Source organism: Schistosoma haematobium, chromosome 1, assembly GCF_000699445.3.
Source record: "Schistosoma haematobium chromosome 1, whole genome shotgun sequence".
NCBI lineage: Eukaryota > Metazoa > Platyhelminthes > Trematoda > Strigeidida > Schistosomatidae > Schistosoma > Schistosoma haematobium.
In genome coordinates this window covers 80514554-80529200 of record NC_067196.1, presented here as the reverse complement: position 1 = coordinate 80529200, position 14647 = coordinate 80514554, and the positions used below count along the sequence as shown (strand labels likewise).

The 14647-nt window shown below is 31.3% G+C and overlaps 1 protein-coding gene across 1 annotated transcript in view; it reads left to right on the top strand.

Annotated features, from left to right (window-relative positions):
- MS3_00002238 (uncharacterized protein) overlaps window positions 1-14647 on the top strand; it is a 165928-nt gene that overhangs the window by 103786 nt on the left and 47495 nt on the right. The window contains exons 17-18 of the mRNA XM_051209811.1: window positions 1094-1389; window positions 6685-13076. Of these exons, the coding sequence (XP_051075272.1) occupies window positions 1094-1389; window positions 6685-6841 (453 nt within the window). The 3' untranslated portion in view covers window positions 6842-13076. The remainder of the gene's footprint in view (window positions 1-1093; window positions 1390-6684; window positions 13077-14647) is intronic.

The following is a 14647-nucleotide window of genomic DNA, read 5'->3' as shown; positions in this document are numbered from 1 at the left end:
AACTACTTGTAAGTAGTGTATTATATCTTACAGCAATTTCCCTTAGCATATTCATATTCCATTTATATATCGATTAACACTCAGGTTTAAAACAAAAGAAATTGAAATTTTTCATTTGGTATTTTCGGAATTATCAATATAAAGATTTTGTCACTTGAAGTAAGTTTTCATCAATTCGAAACTCATATCTTAGTTATAAGTAAAGATGGTTGGTGGCTAGCAGCAGAATCCAGGACGTGCGTCTCGTCCTATTCGGGACTCGGCAGCTGGATGTACCTGCATCCCAGAGTTGATGTTCACTTCGAGACTCGAACCCGGTATCTTAGCTTATATGGTTCTTGTCTATTTTTTTATGTGAAGTGTATATCCGATACTAACATTTCCTACATAAAACTATGGTAAGCTGTTATTTAGTAGATAGGTTTTTAATTTCCCGTGCATTAGAATTCAGTTGTTCAGATTTTTAGGTTCAGTCCATTTGGATTGAAGTACAACAAAAGTTCAATAAGAACGATAATAAATATTTCTACCCCATCATTATAGAAATTCATCAGTCACAATTTCAGTTATTTACTACTAAATACAATGGTATTATTTTCTCAGCTGATTTTTGTAAATCTTTCTTTCCATCACAGCTGCAGATACACTAAAAGACTAAAAGTCATTCGACTGCTTTCATGACCCTTTTATGATGCAGGCCGAAAAATTCCGTTTACACCACTATCCTAATAGCATCGAGGAACTTAGTCAGAGTTGATCGGCTCGAGTTCCTATTTTAGCGAATTAACAGTAAAACCTTATCTTTAATCAACACTTTCAGTTTTTTGTTGCCCCATTTCCAATTTTGTTGACTGTACATATCAAACCTTGCCTTATAACTTAACAATGATAATAAGGTAGAAACCAGAAATGAATATACAATTTACCTTCTCGAATATGCAATAGTGTTTAGAATCACTCTAAGTAAAAATAACAATCACTATTAAATTTATTACATAACCATATGTCAAAAGTAAACTTTCATTCACCTCTTCGAAATTCAATTAACGTATTTATACTTTTAACTCTTTTTCAACTTTATTATTTGTTTAAGGCACAATCCGCTGTTTCAGTTCGTCTTGAAAATAGTCATGACTCTTTTAGACGTGAAAAAAAACTTGAAAATGATTTACAAACAGCAAGAGAAGAATTAGCTAGTCTTAGACGTGCAATGAGTTTAGTTGATGAAAGACATCAACGTATTGAAAATATAAATGATTCTAGAAATCTAATTTCACCAAGTCATTCAGTACCAAGACGATCACCAAATATGGAAACACAACAATATTTAAGTACAAGTTCATCATTTCAACGATCTTATCAAGTACAACAGCACAGTACTCCAGGAAGGTATGTTTAATCTTTTAAGCACCGTTTTCTTTCTCATACATTATAGTGTTGAAACTTCCGTTATTACTCCTTTTTTGTATTTTTCATTAAATAAATGGTAGACAAGAATCATTTATTCCAGTCATTTTTCTTATCGTACCTTTAGACATAAACATGATATGGTTATCATCACTTCTTAAATAAACTGTCATTTAATATTCTCTCATTGAAATGATATATACATACATATATACCGTTGAAATTTCATTTGAATACTGAACAACTACCCATGGTGAAAATACCATCAAACATTTATCTTTTTTTTGATGACCAAAAGCTTTAATGTTGATGAATGTATCATTGCTCTGAATCTCATTTTATGCCTAACTGAAAGTGTATATAATTGATTTGACAATGAAAATAGATTGATAGATAGTGTACTGCGAAAATAAATATTATAACCGTGATAAAGACCGATCAGTTGAGATCTGTTAATTTTCAGTAAGTTACGCTGTCATGTTTTGCTAACTCAATAATTTATAATTAACCTAGGGAAATTCGTATTCATTCATTCATAAGACAGGATTATTTCTCAGTTGATACAAAAGCCTTAGTTTCACAAGTTATACAGATTAGTTTACTTTTGGAATACATCTTGTCACGAAATGACTTCAGTTGACGAACTGTTGTAAACTTGTGAGCATTAGATAACTATTTGATTCTAGTTCGAAAGTCTAAGAATTAATAAAAAATTTGTGTGGACATCCGTTTCGTTTTAAAACAAATTAATAAAAAGCTTACTTACGTACTTACGCCTGTTACTCCCGATGGAGCATAGGCCAACAACCAGCATTCTCCAACCCACTCTGTCCTGGACCTTCCTTTCCAGTTCTATCCAGTTGTTGTTCATTCTTCTCATGTCTATCTACATTTCTCGGCGTAATGTGTTCTTTGGTCTTCCTCTTCTTCTTTGGCCTTGAGGATTTCATGTGAGGGCTTGTCTTGTGAATTAGTTGGGTGCTTTCCTCAATGTATGTCCTATCCACTTCCAGCGCTTCTTCCTGATTTCTCCCTCTGCTGAGACCTGGTTTGTTCTCTCCCACAGTAGGTTGTAGCTAATAGTGTCTGGTCAACGGATCCGAAGTATTTTGCGTAGACAACTGTTAATAAACATTTGTAACATCTGGATGATGGCTTTCGTAGTTCTCCAGGTTTCCACCGCATACAATAGAACTGTGTTGACATTTTTATTGATAATCCTGACCTTGGTGTTGGTTGACAGTTGCTTTGAGTTCCAGATGTTCTTCAGTTGTAAATATGCTGCTCTTGCTTTGCCGATCCGCACATTCACATATGCATCAGATCCACTGTGTTCATCAATGATGCTGCCCAGATATGTAAAGGTTTTTACATCTTCCAAATCGTCTTCGTCAATTTTGATTGGATTGGTGCATGCTGTGTTGTATCGGAGAATCTTGCTTTTCCCTTTGTGTATATTGAGACCTACTGCTGCTGAGACTGCTGCTATACTGGTCGTTTTTTCCTGCATTTGTTGTTGCAATTGCGATAGAAGAACCAGATCATCTGCGAAGTCTAGATCGTCCAACTGCATCCTAGATGTCCACTGTATCCCGTGTTTCCCTTCAGATGTTGGAGTCTTCATGATCCAATCAATCACCAGGAGGAAGAGGAAGTGTGAGAGTAAGCAACCTTGCCTGACACCGGTCTTTACTTCGAACGGGTCTGTGAGCTGTCCTCCATGCACGGTTTTGCAGTTTAATCCATCATAGGAATTCTGTATGATATTGACTATTGTCTCAGGCACGAAATAAAAGGCTAGCTTCAATTATTTATTAAAGCAAATATTTGTTTATCACAGATTCGGACCTTGGTTAAGTTGTATTCATTTTTCCTACTGCTGCACTGCACTACAAGTTCTGTATATTAGCTTTCTTAAATTTCACACTTGTTACTCTGTATAGAAATGATCATTTCTATTTTAATTCTGCTTTAAATTTCCTTCAATCTTTATAGATGTTAAAATTAATTTTCAATGATGTTATGACCTTGGATGTCTGGTTTTTCTATCGCACGATTTATCTACCAATCCGAATACGACTTATACGAATCTTCACACTAGGCCAACCAATGACGTTCAACCGGTGTGGGCAGTTTAGCGTCCTTATTGGTCCTATGTCCTACGAGCCCTTCCACTTGAGTACAGAACACAATACCAGCTTCCGAATCAGAGCAGATCGTTTATTTCAGGCATACTTGGTTTATATATCAATCACACAGACCGCAACGTACCATAAAATAGGAAAATAATATTTGTACACAAATAAGCCCAAAAAGTGGCTGTGAATGTGGGAGGCAGTAGTTAATAAACTGAACATAACTTAAGAACCGTAAATCGTACAATAATAAATTATAGGTCAAAATAAAGCTTATCATAAAAGGAATATAAATATACATAGTGTAATTGTTGAGTAGTTATACAATAAGAATGTTTATAGAATATTAGTCCATGAATAGTCCTCGGAAGTTACCTGTTATTTAATCTTCCCCGGATATAACAAATGAATTGTAAATTTTGTGGAGAGAAAAGTCACAAACAGCAAATACTACAAACTATACAGAATTATCAGTTTAGGGGTTGTAGAGATTGTTGCGTTTTTGATTGGGATCATGAACCGATTGATGTTAGACCACCATTGAAAACCTGGAAGTACTGGACGGCCGTTTCGTCTTATTGCGGGACTCCTCAGCAGTGCTCATCCACGATCCCACTTGCGGGATCCGAACTCAGGGCCTTCAGTCTCGCGCGCTAACTCCTAACCTACTGGAATACTGAGCCGGCATCCAATTAAATTTGCATTGGTGTAATTGTAGTTAATAGATCAACATGAATAAATCATAAGCTGATAGGTTAGCTCTATGTCCGATTGATGGCAAATAATAATTCATCCATATTTTATTATAGCAAAATATGTATATACTTTATAGCCAAAAGTACCAGATATCGTGTACGCACTTGACAAATTCATAAAATATGAGGTGCTAATGAAAAGATAAATGAATGTTAATGCTAAAGGGATATCAATGAGTTCATAGTTTCTAAGAGAACAAAAACAATATAAACGTTTAATGACTCCCATTGAATTTGCACAAAGTTTGAAGGGGTTGATCCCATGACGAACAGTGATGATATTGAATGATATAATAAATAATTATTGATTAAGAAGTCAAACAGATGGGAAACATCATTAGGAAATGTGGAAAGAACCACCTTATACAATGTTCAATAAAAGTGCTATAGTTGTCATTTTCGAGAACTTCCCCATTCCTTTGGTGTGCCTGTATTCAATATTCAGTTTTGACCTGAAACCTCATTTAAATCGTCTAAAGCTACCTACAAATGTCTTTTGTGAACATGCTAACATAGCGCTTCTCAGCTTGCTGGATGTAAAAACATATAAAGTGAGAGTTGAAGATTATGACAAAATACCCACTGAAAATTCTGCTTTTATACGCAACATTCACTCACCAAAAGAATGGAACTTTTCTAAATGATCCACACATTTCAAACACGTAAAAGCAGATGAGCTGCAAATTCATGGACACGTATCTTATCCCATCAAGGAAATAATAGTAATAACATTACTAATGATAGGTCAAGATCAAGTTCAAGACAAAAATGATTTATAGTTCTTCTAAACATAGAATTCAGATTCTATTTCAAGCATAATCAAACGTACTAATGTTCTTAGTTAGAAATTATGAAATCTAGGTAAATGCGAATAAAGTTTGTAAACGACTTTTAAAAGAAGAGTTAACTTAGTATTAACAGTCAACTAAATGCTTGGTGGTCGAATGTTTTCTCTTTCATACCATCAGACATAAGCTAGATTGTATCCTCGCATGCGCAATGAAGACAACTGCTGACTTCAGTTAATGTACCTTGGCTCACAGGAATTGATGAATAGATTGATGCATATGTGAGTAATCTTACTTTTCACACACACAGAAACAGTTTCCAACTGACAAAATAAAACTTATTTCAGAAAGAATTCCAACGCCAATCATCAGTAAAACAAACTTTATTGACCACAAGAAGTGAAACCCTTTAACATGCATCAATCTTTAACCTTTTGTCTGATTATTGTAGAATGTTTTCTGAGGACACTTCAGAAACAATCTATTCAACTGAAGTATATGTAGTTGTTTTTGTGTTTCATTATCAGTCAATCCACAGTATTCAGTCGCCTTAGACTGAAAACCATAAAATGATAAATAAACTTAAACAATTTGATTTTCAAACAAAACACATTACTAAGAAAAGAATATGAAAGTTGTTTTTACACAATTCATCAGTCAATTAACACTAGCACATCAAAAGTCGATCAATACATTCAGTTTATCATGAATTATTTGCTTAATTAATTGATTGAAACTAACAAGTAACTACTCCGATACTACCTATTCAGCCTTTGTAATTCATCATGACTGAAAAGTATGCGGTTTTCTTTCGTGTAAATCAATGTAACAAAAATTTATTACTGTATAGCAATTACGTCATGTGAATTATATATGTATTTAATCATAATTAATATTATTATGTTTGCTAACTTAAAAATGATAAGTACTTGCATTGTTTCCATCATCGTCAGCATCATTGTCATGATAATCACAAGTAGTGAAAAAAAGATAATCAATAATGAAAAACATATAGATCTTAGGTTTCATTCTTGCTGAATCTTCATTAATTAGTTGCAACTTATCACTTGGTTTATCAAATGATCTAAAATTAACATGAAATGAAGATATTAAAAGTGATAAATGGGAAAATATAAAGGGTGAATGAACAATAAAATGAAAGTATGACTGAGAATAAGAGGAATATGAAAATAATAAGTTAGAAAATACATGTAACCTAACATGTTAGTCAGTACTTGAACTAGGACAAGTGAATAATTCTCACTACATCTTGCTGTATAATCAATACATATTTCATTTATTTCAACCACTATAAGTACTACTACTACTATAACTACAAGTAATTTTGGCATATTTCTATGCATAAGAATACAAGTAAGTGGGCTCAAGTGATTATCATGTCATAGACTCGCTCTCCTTCACTATATATATATATATATATATATATATATATATATATATATATATATATATATATATATTCTAGTCAGTTCCTCTCACTCTATCGTTTTTATTTATCTGTGGTGTTTGGGGCATCGTTATGCCATAATTTCCATTTCATGTCAATTGAAAAATGCATCATACACAATGTTTGGCCAGTGTCAACTCATATCAACAAAGAACGTATCCTAGGAAAGAGCCAACATGTAAGTGTGGGTTATTGTATTTAATTTCTATGTATTTTATTTATACTTATAAGTTTATCGAAGATTTGGAGAATTACTCTAAACATATTTACCATGAGGGTATAAACTGAACTACTGACAATCTTATCGCTGAAATTAGCTTACTTTTTTTCAAGTTCAATTCATTTAGGTAGAGGTTGATATTGGCATGCAATGAAATTCACGACACACATTTCTCCCTATTTAGGACTCATCAATTGGATGTGCCTGCATCCCAGAGTTGATGTTCACCTCGGAACTCAAACTCAGTACCGTTCGCTTCAAACGCTATCCACTTAACTACTGAGTCCGAATAGCGACTGGCTTGTGAATTGGGGTGAATTTTAGTTTGTATATATATTCAATTTATTTAGTTTCATTTATAAGATAAAGAAGAATGTTATTATTTTCATTATTTGTTTGCTTCTATATCACTTTGCAAATTGCTTTTATACAATACAAAATCTTATGTTATTCACAAGTACATGGTCAATGAATACTTAGATTTTATTAATTTACCAATCGAGAAAATAATTCATATACGATATATCTCAAACTGACTGAAGATGAAAATAGGAAATATTATATTTCCATTATGCAATGATGATTCATACATCAATGTATAAGTATCTAATATCCTATGGTAACTGAATTGTACGGTTAAGAAGTATCAAAATCTTCAACGAAATAAATATACAATGTTTTCTAACTTTATATGATTCCTTAACGGATATCAATCATATTGACGGGAATTACTCCCTAAGTATACATAAAATTACTCTAACATGCTTGTTTAACTTTTTTTCAATGAAATCATTAATGATAAGTGACACAATCTTTTTTCGACTAGCATAAAAATACATGAAAGCGTTTTGATTCATAATATAAAAAGATGTTCATATTTGGTTTCAATAAAGTCAGGGTAACAAATTCGTGTAGTTTACAGTTTGACATTTGTACGAAGTAATCTTTATAGATCGAAACCTACGTAGAAAAATATACATCCAAAAGCTGGTAAATGATCTATAATAGTGATTTATTCTTCATCTACGTCCTATCAAGAACCATATTAGACAGAAAACATTCATTTTTTTTCAATTTTTTTCCAATTAATTCGTGGAAATCGCTTAAGTTTAGAACACATTGAACATTCGCACTAATTCCTAGACTATGTTGCTGAATACGGGTCAAAAATTACAAATAGTATTCATTATGTTCACGTTTGTTTTTACATTGTGAAGAGTTATTAACTCATATTATGATGAAATTAATACTGAGTTCTATTTCAACATACAATAAATTATCGTATAACTGATTTCTACAAGGACATTTTGATTATAGTTTATCATTCCAGGATACCGATCAACGTGTACAGATAAAATTTCTAACATTTAGTGAGACAGCTGTTCATTAGAATGAATATATTAACTAATGATCAGGATACCAGTTGATTAGTATACGATTGTCTTAATTACTACAACTCAGTAGGTTTAAGCACAAAACTTTGAAGTATTAGACAGAAATACAACTTAAAAATATTAGGTATTTTTCTAACCTCCCAACTGGAAAACTATGCCCACATTGTAATTAAATCCATATAAAAATGTGCTACAGTTAAGACGAAAAATCATATGAAAACGAATGTTTATGCAGAACAATTTATTTCTGAAATACTCGAAGAATCTTCGCACAATCAACTGTTGTTACTGTTGACTACACTATAAGCTCAAACGATGTCTTTCGGTTTAAAGTTTTGCGCACTTTCTCCAAAAGTGATTTTTTTCTTAGAAGAGTATTTGTCCAAAATTTGATATCCCACTATGAAAATGCTTATTTAGGTGTCAATTTAGTACACGATTCAGCTTCAGTGATGTAAATTTGTAGATGGATATTATGGAATTGTAAAAGGATAAACATTATAAAAGAGTAGATAGGGAATAAATAATCTTTCTCAAGGAAACGACCATATTCGTCTTAGCTTTATTAATTTTACACACTCATCTTCAAACGTATCAACTATCCCCAGTTCAAAATAATAAATAGATTTGTTAATTAAATACAATACCTTCAAGCTTCAGTCTCCTCACAAAATGGTATAAAAGGTGACGGTTTTACTGATGTCTAGTATTTTAACCATTAAATTTTATTCTACACTACATTTATGAAAATCCCTATATGATTACGAAACATTCCATACCAAAGTGACAGGAAACTATCTATTTATTTTTAACACAAAAATACCTCATTCTTCAACAATTATAATAATGAAATGAATGTTTCGTAAGAATAAGAGAGTGAAAATTTAAGTTGTGCTCCGAAATTTTATAGATTTTATTGTGAAGGAAAAGTATTAGTAAATAAAGAGATTCCATCAGTGATGTAATGAATAATACTGTCTTAAATAATTCAATAAAATCCAAAAATATAATACTTTGTTTTTTTCAAATTCGAACCGACAGTATCACAACAATAAGGGTCATAATAATAACTAAATAATAATCATGAAGAGGTTTTGTGGAGATTTTAGTAAGTAAATGGTTGAGTTCATGAGTCAATTGACGCCCACTAGTGACTGTCCCCAAGAGGTATTTCCTGAAGTTTTAGTGAGAAGCAGTGGAGTTCAACCGGGTCTGCTGTAAGATGGTAACTCACTGAAGATAATGGTGGACGGTAGCTCAATTTGGTGGATTGGTTGAAGTTCGACATTAACACCACTGGATGCCAGCCGGTGGTCTAGAGGTTAGGAGCTCGCGCGCTAGACGGATAGATCCTGCGTTTGAATCTCGCGAGGCGAGATCGTGGATGCGCACTGCTGAAAAGTCTCACAATATGACGAAACGGCCGTCCAGTGCTTCCAGGTTTTCCGTGATAGTCTAGCTTCAATTGACTCATGATCCCAACTATTAAAATTACTATAAAATCCACAAAACCCCTTCTGATATTAAAAAATGCAATTTTTTTCTTTTGTATTTTACAAAATTTCATGTTTTATATCTTACGTTACTTTGAATGTACTCAAGAAACTCACAATAAAGTAATGAAAAATCGAAATAATGCGAAGATCCAATGTAATACTCATAAAATTGATAATGATTGTACCAATATAGGATGTATCTGTTTACCTCTATTTTTAGGAGATAGTTTAAAATGATGTTGCAAATAATACTCTCGATATTCAAAGTATTATTTGTTCGGGATAAATACACTGTATTTTGAAGAAGGAAATGAAGTTTTTTAACGCAGTAATGCTTGTTGTTCTCATAATCATTCCTTTTTTGGCGTAATTAGTTGTCGCTTTTAAAATAAACGACCTGTATGTAGATGACTACTGAAATCAGTAAGACTAGTGTACAGGTTTATAAATAATTTCCAATTAAATCGGTAATCAAGTTATTTTTCGTGTATTTGGCTTTGTGACATACATTTTAAGTGAGGACTACTGACTAAAGTTGTCCAAAACAAAAATCAATGAAGTAAAGTTGAAACCTATGAACCTACGAAACTGAAGATAAAGAACATTGTCTTTATAATTCCATAAGCCTTTTATTACAACTGTTAAATTATGTTCACCTTAAATCTTGTTCTTTCCTCTCCTTATAAGTATTCTGACTTATTTCATCATTCCTACTCCGTATTTCTTTAGTATTCCACACTGAATTGCCATAAAGTGTTTATTGAAATCTTTTTTTCATATGACTTTCCAAATGACTTAATATAATGTGTACATATGTATATAAAAAAGGTCATTTTGTTTATGAGTTTCCTTCATCATTCCTTGTTGTGATTTAACTGTATAAATTGTATTACTAGCCTTTAAATGTAAACCCATTTTATAGTATCATCTGAAATTAAAGATGAGGATATAGTACCACTTCAGAGTAAGTGTAAGTATTATTCCAGAATAGAGTACAAACTGTACTTTGATGGAGTTTTGTCCTCTGAGCTGGATGGTTTGCTCGTGAAGCTTTCATTGTTCTTCTGAACGACATCATCAGCACAAACTTCAGATAGAAACTGTACTTAATAACTAACAATTTGAATTAAATATAAAAGCAATATGCAAAGAAACAGTCAATTCCTTATTTGCTATTAATCACTCATCATCAACGTATAACATTTTCGTACCTCATATAACCGTAATAAAAGAGAAAATTGATATGATGAAAAACAAGAAAAAGGAATCAATTTTGACTGCTTTGAAAGTATCAACATTTAAAATACAGTTCATGGAAAATAAATGAGCTGGAAGAAGCTAAATCAGAAATCTCATTTAACTCAAAATTTTGATGAAAAGAGAAAGTAGATGTAACTTGATCGGTATGATTGATCATGTACCACTCAACATAATGTTTCCAGCAATCAATTAAAATTATTGAGAAGCCATCCACCCAGAAGTCTGCAATTAACTGAATGACTCAGAAAATAAGAAAATCATTCATGTACTAATGTATTCTCCACTTCTTCCTGTTAGCTACTATGCTACTTCCCTCATTTTAATTTAGTTTCTAATCATCATAGCAGCAAAATAAATCATCTTTGTACAATTTCTTAAATTGATCAGAATAAATGAATAATTTAAAGTTCTTTGTAACCACCTAGGCTATATGATTTCAAGGAAATCATGAAATCTGTCAAGATTACCAAAAGAAGTGTAAAGATATAGTTTGTGAAGTGTGAAGTCCAACAATTTGAGCACTCTGAAGTTTCTTTGAAACATACATTTACCCCTATATATCTAAATTAAACGGGATAAAAACAAAAAATGATGGATGACCATTAAATCAGTTATTCTGAATTGTAAATAGATGTTAAAATTATAATGAAAAGTTAGTGAATTAACAATAACAGAAGATAATCTACTGAACAATGTACTTAACAATAGTACTGTAAAATAAGCTTAATTCCTCTACATACAGTATAAAATGAAGTCAGATTCCAACATATTTCAAACGTGTATTTGATCATCTTATACTTAAAAACAAATTAAAGTTGCCACATATACCTACTATATCAAACATCTTATGAATAACACCAGAAGAACTTTATACGAATACTCGTCAAGATTAGAACAATTAGTTTAACAGAAATTAGACGCCGAGTATAGAAAAGTCATTATATGTGAAAATTATATTTGAAATAATCTGAGCGATTGAAATTTAAAATAATTCCAACGTTTTGTCCAACCAACTTGTCTGGACTTCTTCAGGTTAGTAATCAAAATCAAAACCACAATCAAAACTATACTGTGTTAAACCAATCATATTTGGACATGATTCATGTCAACTTATGTGTTACATCAAAAAATTGTTAAGCACTTCATTAGATTATTTTATTCCCATTTGACTACTTATGTGTGCATGTGTATATCAATTAATTCGATCACCATCATTATGAGATTATTATTATAATTGGTTTTTCGTAGTTTTTTTCAAAAAAAAAACACAACTTAGAGCAGTTAAATTGACGAGTTGATCTAAAGTGGACAACTATTGAAAAACTGGAAGCAATAAATTGTCGTTTCATCCCAGTATGGAACTTCTCAGCAGTGTACATACACAATCCGGCACGCATGACTTGAACCATTGGAATTTCGGTCTAGGTTTGAAAATAGAACAGTCAAAATAAATCATTCTCAGTTCAATAAGGATTTTTCAACCAATTATTACAGAATTTATTATTATTGCCAATTTCTTATTGGATATATGTAATTGTATTTATAAAAGTAATTAAAATGTGATAAACAATTTAACATTAATAATCGAAATTAACTTACACATGAACACATTTTTGTGCAGACATATCAATATATATGTGTTTATGTATATGCATATTCATACTCTTTAAAGAACTCAACAATAAATACATGAAGTTTGTCAATTAATTAGAACATATTGAGTATTGATTAAGTCAAACGAATAAGTTGAATCGTCCATTTGGTTTTGTATTATTCTTCCTTCCTGTCTGGTTATTTTTATACCTCTATCTATCTCTTGAGTTGATCTTTTTTTCTTCATCTATACTATACATACTTACTTAACTGGAAAAACAAAAAAAACGTATTATCAAGACGGAAACAAAAGTATAACACATAATTAAATGAAGATCAAATCATACAATATTATTCCTTGAATTTACACTAGCAACCGTGATAATATAAAGCTGAAAAATATCCATTGGAAAAGCACTTTTCTTATTCTTATATAGTGAAATTTTCTTTTAGTAATGCGCAAAAAATCAATAATAGTATTATTAACAATAGTGGTCAAAGGAACAAATTTTAATAGCGTCTAAGTATCCTGAAAGAAGTATTGGTGAATTACAAAACTGGTGAGTTGAAAACATTATTATGTTATGCATTTAATAAGTATTTCTATTGTTATATGACTGTATATTATAAACTGTCAAGACTGTAATAAACTAATGCATATTAAGTTTATTTGTAATGATTTTACCAAAAGTTTTTCTTTTAAATAAAAATTTTAGATACACTATAATCTCTACTAACTCTCATTCTGATAAATTTCATTCTCGATTATGAGAGTAATAAGTAATATGATCATATCATTTAGCATTGACGACAATTAAGATTGGAACTGAACCAATCACTGTTGATATATATGTTTATTTAATGTTCATTATCATTGTTCATCAAGAAAAGAGTTAGTATCACTGGATTGTGATTATCAGTGAAATTTTAGTACTATCTACTTGAGAATCGTCAGCTTGTTGTGCTCAGTTGTCAGTTCGCTCACAATAAATAATATGCTAGCAGGGATTAATCAGTTCTAGTCTTTATTCTCAACAACATAAAAATACAAGCTTTTACAGAACAAGTGAATTAGACTCATATATATAAAGGGAAAAATCTTATTAGTTAATTCATTAAACAAATAATTTAAAGAGCCCAAATAATTATAATTCAGCATGTAAACAATGGTTTCTTAGTTTAATATTAAATAACATGTTCATTTCAAACCTTTAATGCATAATTCACAATATCCAGTGATTTATTTTAGACAATGCCATTTGATATATTCCATATATAAAGTATATATCTATATTTAACACCTCCTTTAAGCTAATTAAGTTGTATCACAATCATTTTACAGTTAGAAAAATAATAAACTGCATTCATTAAATGGATAACAAATGTTCGAATATAATAACTCACAATTGATATAACAAAATTGTTATATACAGGATTGGTCTCTAGAATACTGACTGCTTTGAAGAGCTTTTTTCATTAATTAACGTCATCCAATGAACATTTTAAAAAATCAGGAAAATTAAACTATTGTCCCATTATAGTTTGAGATTTCCTTTAATAATCAACCAAAATCATATAAGGAATTGAATTTGAGAGCAGTTGATTTTATGATGGATGTTGATTATGAAACAGACTTATGTTGTAAGGATTTGAGTTACTATGAGACTGTATGGACTAGAGTAAGTGCCTAAATGTCATTATTTGGAAATATATTGCTCCCGAAATTCTTGTTCTTAATATACTTAAACACCAAAAAATAAGTTGAAAATGGTCATATCACTGAATATGTAACCTAACACTTTTCACCAGATACATTTTACATCTTCTGTTGTCAAATCACTACTAAGATGAACAGTAAGCAGAATAACAGAAATTAGAGTTAAAACACATAAAGCCATTTATTAAAATCAATAGAAGATATTTAAGATATTCACAATAAAGATGCTAGGTTTGCAACTATCACGAGTTCACTTAATCTGCAAACGAAAGCAAAGACCCAGTGACCGAAGACTAGTAAGCTAGCTTTTTGATGTGTCCCAGCCCCGCTAACTAGAGGGAGAAGTCCTAGCTTGGAATGGGAAGTATATTTTGCAAAACAGCCAGAAACGAGCGATAACAACAAACACAATTC